Below are 9,978 nucleotides of genomic sequence, written 5' to 3'. Positions count from 1 at the left end.
TGAAATCCAGGACTATTAAGGCTTTGAAGGTGTGTTTTAATTTAATTTTAAAAAGAATTAAGATTCCTTAAACTCTATAGCAGCATACCCATCCTTCCAAGCATTCCAAAACTCTGAAGGGCAGACAGAAGAATTTTCTGTTACTACAAACATAAAAATCATTGCAGAGCTCGCGAACATTTCAAATATAATTATGAACAATGCAGAACTGGAACTGCCTTTCCATGGAGTTGTCCTCTTAAAAGAGTTAGTTTTTCAGATATTTTTCCAGAGAGTAGTTTATTGGAGGTGAATAAAATGAATTCAGTGCTATACAAAATAGTAAAAATTTTTATTTACAAATTAATAAACTATAATAAACATTACCAAACAACAAAGAAAGTTATTGGCTTCTATTCATTATGGCTAGAAATATAAATTATTTAAACAAGTATCTAAATCTGCCTCCTGCTTCCAGATAAATTAATGTATTGCATATACATATTTTCAAGTTGTTCCTAACTCTTATTCAGACTTAAGACTTGGGCACTCCTCTATTTTTTACATAGAATTATAAAGTCTTTAAAAAAAGCTAGCAGAGTAATAAATATAAAAATTTTATACATCCTATAATCTGGATTAATCTGTGGAAATACACAGTACAAATCTATCAATCATACACAATTAGGTCTAACTGTTATATACAGAAAATAAATTTTACAACAGTCAGTTTTTATTCATATTCTTGAAAGGTATAGCACTGTTCCCAATAAGTATTCCTTCCATCACTTCTGTATACTTTATACATTCTCAAACCAAAAAGAAACAACATACACCTATTTGACTTTTTGCTTTTTTCTTGCTTGAAACTGCTCTGTTTTGTTTTTTACAGATTTAATCAACATTGACAAGGCAGGATCAATGGATCTCTTGTGTGATTCCTTCTGAATTTCACTCTCTTTTTTCTTTATTGCCTGAGTAAGTTCTTGTTCTTTTTGTTCTCTCTGACGGGCTTTCTCCTCAAGGATTTTTTCCATAGCTTTTGTTTTCTTGAAATTAGGATCTGAAGGATCCAAATTGAACAAGTGGGAAGTATACATTGCCTGAAACCGTGCATCCTTAACATTGACCTGCAAATCCAAAAGGAAAACATAAATAAATAAAATTAGTAAACCAAAAGGCCCAGAAATGAGACCAAATTTCGAAAGTAAGTGAGTTGATTATATAAAATACAAACGTGGGCATTTTGCATTGATTCATTAGAAAACTGTTCTCCCACAGATCTTCAATGGAGTTTTTGTTTGTTTGTTTGTTTGCAGTACATGGGCCTCTCACTGTTGTGGCCTCTCCTGTTGCGGAGCACAGGCTCCGGACGCGCAGGCTCAGAGGCCATGGTTCACAGGCCCAGCGCTCCTCGGCATGTGGGATCTTCCCGGACCGGGGCACGAACCCGTGTCCCCTGCATCGGCAGGCAGACTCTCAACCACAGCGCCACCAGGGAAGCCCTTCAAGGGAGTTTTAAGGTTTATTCCTGAACCACAATGTGCAGGGCACACTGTTTTTCATCACACAATGCCAATATCCTTGAAAGGGAACTATCCTAGTCTATGTATACAATGGCCTGGAACGACACCAGCCACTTAGACCGAGCGTCTGGAGGAGGGGAGGAATGACCCCTGGAGTAGGCAGGCTCCTCCACGCTTACAGTGTGAAACCTCTTTCTGGCTGAGATAATTAAGCCGATAATTAAGCCAATGGTATCTCCTGCTGGAGTTTTGTGCAGTCATTGCATTCTGAGTACATTAAACTTTTTTTCAACCTTCGTGCTAAAATGAGCAGCTACTGAGGGCAGTTCATACAGCAAAAGATTTAAAGATTAAAATGGGAAAGATGGCACCCCTGAGACCAAGATCTGGTCAGATACAAGCCCCGAATTTATCCTTTATCTTTCTACAAAAACACTGTGGTCCTACATGTTAAGAGTGTACCCTTAACTCCAGCCAGGTCTTCAAGTATTGCCAGGCACAGGGGTGACCAGCCAGAAAGGGAGCATGACTCACTGCCACCCATCATTCCCATGCGAAAAATGAGTCCACCCGGAGATGGACTGTAGAGTTACTTAGTTATAGTAAGGACAACAGACGTGATACCACCACCACCACCACGACACTCATGAAAAATGTTTTTATGCATGATGATTAGTGTGTGGAGACAGTTCTCAAAATAGAAGATCTGACTACAAATCATTCTTTGTTTTTAACTTTTCATAAGAAAATCAATTCACCAAAAAGTTCAGTGGAACAGCACACACATGGAGCTGACTTAACAGAAACCGGAGCTACACAGTGGTTTCAAAGTCCCTCTCCACGCTACTTAGAAGTTATCTGTACGCCTCTCTCAATTCTCTAAACAACTTCAAAATCTCTCCCATCTTCTTCTGGGTCTATTCTTCCATGCTAATGGATGGAAGTCATCAAATAGTTACTAACAGCTGTTGTAGGTTTTCTGTACAGGGTTCAAACTCATGCATGGGGACTGTGTGGTCACTAGAAATATGTACTTAGCAAAAAGAGGAAAAAGAGGGAGCAATGGAAACAAGAAACAAAGCAATTAAAAAAGCATGGCCTACTGCACTGGCCTTTGCACACAGAGTGTGACGCGATGTGATGTGAACCTGCTTATTTCTCTGTCAGGCTTAATGATGCAGAACTTTCCCAGTGTGAGCATCACAGTGCATGTGATTCTAACACTAAAAGCTACATATTTTGGTGCAACATGGCTACCAAAATAGAAGCCAACTACATCACCTGGTGCTCAACCAAAGAAACACCCCGTGGATGAACTGGCTGTGTTGGGCTGAAAGATGGTAGCTTTGGCTCCATGCTCAATTTTTTTTTTTTTGCGGTACGCAGGCCTCTCACTGCTGTGGCCTCTCCTGTTGGGGAGCACAGGCTCCGGACGCACAGGCTCAGTGGCCATGGCTCATGGGCCCAGCCGCTCCACAGCATGTGGGATCTTCCTGGACCGGGGCACGAACCCGTGTCCCCTGCATCGGCAGGTGGACTCTCAACCACTGCGCCACCAGGGAAGCCCCAAGACGCTCAATTTTTATCTCCAGAGCTGACTTTAGATTTAACACCAGCTTTAAGAAGATAATGACTATTGTCCCTGGTTACCTCAAAGTCATCCTCCAATAATTCCTTCTTCTTCATAAGCTGTTTTTTCTTCTTTTTGCTCAGATTCTGGTGCTCCACAATCTTGTTATAATTGAAGTGTTTCTTGCTCTCTTCCTCCTCATCCATCACGAGCAAAGCCATTTCAGCCTGTGGAGAGAAAAAAGAGTTCAAATATACAACAGTGCTTTTCTTTCCCTAAACAGGAGTATAGGATACAGATATGCCCCCAGGAAAGGAGAACCGAGCCACCAATGCTCCGGGATAACACTTGTCATCCGTAAACTGATTGTGGATTACCAGAACTCAAAATGAAACCCAGAGATCTCTGTACAGTAATGGGTATAATTTTTAGAAGCAACATCACTGACAGCAGGAAGCTTTATCTAAAATCCAGACCATATTTCACCTAGTATAACTGGTTAGTAGGCTGTAGAAATAAGAGTCCTCAAGTCCCCCAAATAAAAATTTCTCATTTTCAGTTTGTTCTTTTTAGGCAGACACTAAATCTAGCAAACATGTAGTATTCTGTGATACAAACTAGACTTTCCAAACATGCTTTAGGAACAAGGAATTCCTTTTTTCTTTTGCTTTTTTTTGGCCTTTACTTCTTCAATGTTGACACATTTCTATGAAGGCAGGATCTTAATATTTGCTTCTGTAATCTAATATAATGCTTGTTTCTACTAAATAGGTATTTTCTACCGACCATGGGATTAAATGTAAACCTTCAAGAATCAAGTAAACAACCATGTACACTAGAGAAAATACAGAGTGTGCTATGAGATTCCTGTGAATCTTCCTCCATTACCACTTTAGACTGCTTTAATTATGTCTCCCTTCCACCACCAGTACCCGCAGTTGGCTTTGTTTTTAGAGCCGTCTTCTACAAAAGAAAGGTTTTCTTTTGCTCCTTAACTCTGTGAGCATCACTGCACATGCAGTAAAACATGCATTAAGATGCAGAGTTTAGGAGACCAGTCAGGCTCCCTCCTAGACAGTGCTATGAACATCAGTCTTGTGAACATTGTTGACTCCAATTCCTGTCTCAGAAAAAATACATATTACTCTGTGCCATGGATCTTTGGAGGCACTGAAGCATCAAGTTCACTACACTTCCAAGAAAGACTAATTTTGTACACTAAATTTGTTATTTTCAATAATAAAAAGAGAGAAATGAGCATTGAACAAGCCATAAAGCAAACCCTGTATTACAGGGTTTAAAACTTATGGCATTATTATTTTAAGGTTTTAATAGTACTATTTTTTTTGTCTCAGTTATAGTGAGACCAAATTAAAACTTGAATTAAATTATTGAATTAAAACTTATGGCATTATTATTTTAAGGTTTTTATAGTACTATTTTTTTTTGGTCTCAGTTATAGTAAGGGTTTTTAATAATAAGATATTTTCCTCTTAATCACAAAGGGACATGCCTTGGGTTTGAGGTAAATTTTAACTTTGTACTAGCTGGATACTAGTTGGAGAAATTTGGTAAAAAGATGACATTTAAAAACTATGCTTGGGACTTCCCTGATGGTGCAGTGGTTGGGAGTCCACCTGCCGACGCAGGGGATGCGGGTTTGTGCCCCCGTCCGGGAGGATCCCACGTGCCGCAGAGCGGCTGGGCCCGTGAGCCATGGCCACTGAGCCTGCGCGTCCGGAGCCTGTGCTCTGCAACGGGAGAGGCCACAACAGGGACAGGCCTGTGTACCGCAAAAAACAAAAACAAAAAAAACTATGCTGCTGAAATTCTTATTTATAAATTCATAACTAAAATAAGTTTTTTTTTTTATTAGGGATACTGGAAACACATGGATAACTCCACTTGAACTGTACATATCAATTATCCACTAAGCATGTAACCATGACCACGTCTTACCTTTTGTCTTTCTAGTTCAGCTTGTTCCTCTGGAGATGTGCCATCTTTTGCAGATTTTGTTGATTTCTTCTTTTCTTTTATACCTGGCACAACAAACCAACATAGGAGGGTTAAAAATTATAAGACTATCACAGCAACAATCTGTTTATACTATTTTAAAATTTTTGTTTATAACAAAAATGCAAGGTATCTATCAATAAATATATAGAAACTAAAGAAAGTAAAAAAATATTACTTAGATGACTATGGGTATGAATGGAATAATAATAGTCTGGAGGGGATAAGTGAATATTACAAAGAAGGAATTTCTTCTGAAAGTAATGTATAATTATATATACATCAGCTAAAAAAGAAAAATCATAAGATCATTTCAACAGATACAGAATAAGTACTTGATAAAATTCAACATCCACTCATGACAAAATATATACATTTAATAAAATTCTATTCAAGGAAATCTTTACAAAGATTAACAAGACAGATTTGATATACATGTAATACAGTGTGCTGAACTGTACTACAAAGTGAAGACAAAAACACTGTACTACATAGTGAGAAAAAGAGAACAGTTGGCTTAGTATGTAATAAAACGTAGCATCATACATCACCGGAAAAAGAAAGGATTATTCAATAACTGGTGCTAGGCAATTTGTTTTATTCTGCAAAAAAAAATTTGAGCTATAGATGCATCACATAATTTACAGGAAAATAAAATGCAGATGTATTAAAGAGTTAAACATTAGGAAAAAAAAAACCCTATGAGAAAATACAAGGGAACAGCTACCTGATCTTAAATAGAAGGAATGTTTTCTTAGCGCAAGAATAACAGGAGAAATCACAAAGGGAAAAAAAACAGAACACAGGTAATTTTAATATATAAACTCTTAAAACTCATCAGCAAAATGAAAAATTCATCTCTATAATGACAATTTGACGATAACTACCTGTAAATAAAAGTTTAACAAAACCCTTTCTCTTTCTCGAAAGACAAATTTGATCTTTGTTTAATTTTCTGGTTCTATTATTATTAAACAAAATTACTCATGGGAAAACTGGCTCCTGAGTAGAAAACTGACTATATTTTCAGGGACTCAGGGACTTCTGGAGAACACAAGGTGTTAGATGAGGCAGTAACACACGGCAGTTAAGGGCACTTGACTCGGGAGCAGTTGGCCTGGGTTTAAATTCTGGCTCGACTACATTCTAGCTGTAGCAGTTTGTGCTTGTGTCCTTATCTGTAAAGTGGGGATTATAATACTTGCACCTACCTCCTAGGGTTATTGTGATGACTGAATACACTAAAAAATGTTAAGAGCTTAATGTCCGGCACATGGTGCTATAAACTGCTTGCTATCACTGTTGTAATAGTCTGACTATACATATATAAGGTATCTTGGGTTCCTTGGTGAACACACAGATGCTTTGATTTTTCTTCCTTTTTTTTGTCTGTTGGGAGGGGTTCAGGGAGAATTGGTGTCAAAGTATGAAGAACTACTCTGAAGAGTAAGAAGGTTCAGAATCCACAAAGACATGTTCTGTTACTCTAGAATGTTATTACACAATCTCAACCTTCTCTGAGCTGCTGGACACTGTCTTATTTGGATAAGTTGAGTTCTGTCCTTCCAAATGCAGAGAAACCAATGGTCTCTAAAGTATTAACAACAATTAATGCTTGTACAGCACTTACTAGGCACCAGAAAGTACTGCTGTTTTATTCCATTTTATACAGGAACTGCTTTAGTCCTCACAACAATGCTATGAGGTAGACTCTGTTATTTATTACAATCTTCACACTGTGGGTGAGGAAACTGAAACACAGAGAGGTTAAGCAATTTGTCTCAAGGTGAGTAAGTAAAGGAACCATGATTCAAACCCGAGCACTCCAGCTCAGGCTCTCTGTTAATCACCCATACTTCACCCCTTCGCTATCAAATGTCATTCTCCCTGGAAGAGCCATTTCCATTTAAAATGCATTTTGTTGTAAAATAATAAAGTAAAATTCACAGAACACATAATGATGGCTGAACAACCACAGCTAATGGGGGATAACAGGAAGTAGAGAGAAGCTTTAGAAGCTGCTCCACGTGCACTAGCCCTGCTGCACTAAGGCAGCCCTGCCCAGCTGAGAGAACACACCTGCACAAAAGTGTGGCCTCGTTCACCCCTCACTGCTACCAAGGCGTCTGTCTGCACTTTTAAGAAGAAATATCATTATATGTAGCCCTTCCCCTAAGTGAGATAGTGCTCCTATCTCAAATGTTTTTCAGGGAATGATGTATCTGCTTTAAGATTATAACCTTTTCTCTGTTGTAAGTATGTGCACGTATTTATACATATAAATATCATCAAGGGTCCACTTTCTTAGGGTCTGACTCCCACACCCTAAGTTTACCTCTGCTCTCTTAAGGCAATAGCTCCTTTTGAAGTGAATGGACAAGTGACATATGCAGAAGATCATTCTGTGGCAGGGGAAAAAATCAGGCTGTATATGATTAATACATAAAGGAGATAAAGATCTTCACATACAGCTGTGGGAAATAATTTCAAAGAGCCCACAATGAACTGTTCCGGATTTTATAACAACCTGGTGAAAAGCCATAAAAATAAACTTGAAAGGAAGACTGCAGCAAGAGAGGAAAAAAATCTCCAAGATGGTCAGGGCTAAAAATGATATCCAATTTTAGTGTGATGAAAATTTCTTTGCTCACGAAGAATTTACTGTGTGCTACATTCAACTGTTTAGTCAGAAGATAAACAATGTGTAGAGACCCTTTCTGCACTGTTAACAAGATCATATTAGGTGGGCATATCTTTATTTTTTAAAAAAAAGCATTTTAAAAAAAAGGCATTTTCCCTTTGGAAAGCTTTCAGACCTAATTTAGTGAAGAGTACTAGGGAAATGAAAGTCCCTGTTCTGAAACGTTATCTTTATTTTTCAGTGAATCTTTTGGCAAGTAAGAGTCCACATCTCCTGGGACTGTGGCAAAAAGGACATATAGATGATTCTAATAAGCTGAATATTAAGAGACTTGAAATCAGGTGTTAGGGTTTTATAGTTAAGAAAAAAAAATCTGGGCTTCCCTGGTGGCGCAGTGGTTGAGAGTCCGCCTGCTGATGCAGGGGACATGGGTTCGTGCCCCGGTCCGGGAAGATCCCACATGTCGCGGAGCAGCTGGGCCCGTGAGCCATGGCCACTGAGCCTGCGTGTCCGGAGCCTGTGCTCCGCAACGGGAGAGGCCACAACAGTGAGAGGCCCACGTACCGCAAAAAAAACCCCAAAAACTAAACAAGCCTTACTGAGGCCACTATCCCTTTAAGCAAAAAAATGTAACAGAATACATCCATGGAAAAAGATGTGCTGCAAACAATTGATCTATAAAAGGAATATCTGTAAAAGAAATTCCATTTTCCATTACTTGTAATGTCAGAGAATTGTTTCCATAAAAAAGTTCTTCCAGAGTGTTCAGTTGAGAGCTTCTTGTGAGAGAGCAGTTAAGGGAATTCACTGGAGGGCAGACTGCTCTCCGTACTGACCAGACAGGAGTGGTAAGCCCCCTAGCAATTTACTCTTTAGCAACAAGTCCTTGTGTCCAGCTCTTATACATATGGATCCTGGCTCTGGCTTTGGTCTTTACACAACGCACTTGTAGAGTTACAAAAAGTAAAAGGGAGCCATTAGGATTCAGGTTCTATCATCTACAACTGGCCCCTGTGCAATTCAACCACGTTTTCAGTTCACTCCTCTATAAAGTGGGCTAAAGTTTGGATTAGAGGACAGAATGCATATAAGAGCATTTGTAAACTGTAAAACTACATATGAGCAGTATACTGTAAGCACCCAGCATACTGGCTGAATGAATCAAATGTGTGTGCCTTATTATTAGATTTTCATGGTGGTTTATCAAATATCTAAAGTTGTCAAGACAAAGGATACATTCTAATAGGGTATATTTAACATGTGATGTACTTTATTTCACTCCTACTTCTTCAAAAACAAAATCTTATCAAACAGTTTATGCAATTAGCACTAAGCAAATTTTTCCAATACTTCATTTCTACAAGAAAAAATAACTTTTAACTCATTCTAGAAATACATTTTCAAAACTCTCATCTAATATTGAGTTTGCAGTTTTAAAAAAATAGAAAAATTATAGCAAATTTACAGTGTAGGGGGTAAAAACTTAAAAGGAAAAATTAGAAAAGATTTCTAGTACTCATATTGGCTCCTAACCCGAGCCAAACACCAGGTCTGGCATCAGTAACTGAACTCAATTTCTCCATATTTTGAAGAGCGTGTAAGTTTAGCTCTGGGATTGCCTAGGGCAAAGGTATCCTGGCTTAAAATGTCTCTGTCCTGCTCAACCATGGAACTGAACTATACACCCTTCCAAACACTAATGCTTTTCCTCCTATTTCATGGCGGTTCCTTCTGTTTCATAAACTTTCCCCCTACCTTCCAGGTAGTACCTTCTCCAGGAGGACAGAGTACCTTACGCAGCCTCCTGACTTCAGAGCCCAAACCTGCACCTCCCTCTCTTACCAATGCTTTCTACCCCTTGTTCCATGGTTTGAAATACTATTTAGAGGCTACCGATTCCTAAGTCGGAATCTAGGAGTTATGCTAAATGCCTTCCTTATCCAAATAAAAAGATCGGCAAGTCTACCTCCAAAATATATCTAGAATCCCATTTACTTTTCTCCTTCCAATTCCATTACCGTCGTGCTGTCTAGACCAACCATCACCTCTAGACCTCTACAAAAGCCTGGTCTCTCAGCTCTCACCAATGCCTTTCTTCAATCTGTTCTCTTTGCAGGACCCACAGTAGTATGTTAAAATGCATACCACATCACGTCACATCCTTGCTTTAAGACCCTTCACCGGTTTCCCACTGTCAGTAGAGTAAAATCCAAATTTGTCGCCGTGACACAAGGCCCTGCAGGGTC

At 38.8% G+C, this 9,978-nt stretch overlaps 1 protein-coding gene across 1 annotated transcript in view; it reads right to left on the bottom strand.

Moving 5' to 3' along the window:
• Nucleotides 1-312: 312 nt before the first annotated feature.
• The window catches only part of ESF1 (ESF1 nucleolar pre-rRNA processing protein), a 58,359-nt gene continuing 48,693 nt past the window's right edge, over nt 313-9,978 (bottom strand). The window contains exons 12-14 of the mRNA XM_024735443.1: nt 5,035-5,117; nt 3,156-3,302; nt 313-1,109 (exon numbers count right to left, since the gene is read on the bottom strand). Coding sequence (XP_024591211.1) covers nt 816-1,109; nt 3,156-3,302; nt 5,035-5,117 — 524 coding nt within the window. The 3' untranslated portion in view covers nt 313-815. The remainder of the gene's footprint in view (nt 1,110-3,155; nt 3,303-5,034; nt 5,118-9,978) is intronic.

This window comes from Neophocaena asiaeorientalis, unplaced genomic scaffold (assembly GCF_003031525.2).
Source record: "Neophocaena asiaeorientalis asiaeorientalis breed wild unplaced genomic scaffold, Neophocaena_asiaeorientalis_V1.1 scaffold64, whole genome shotgun sequence".
Taxonomy (NCBI): Eukaryota; Metazoa; Chordata; class Mammalia; order Artiodactyla; family Phocoenidae; genus Neophocaena; species Neophocaena asiaeorientalis.
This window is presented reverse-complemented; position numbering and strand designations above follow the sequence as displayed.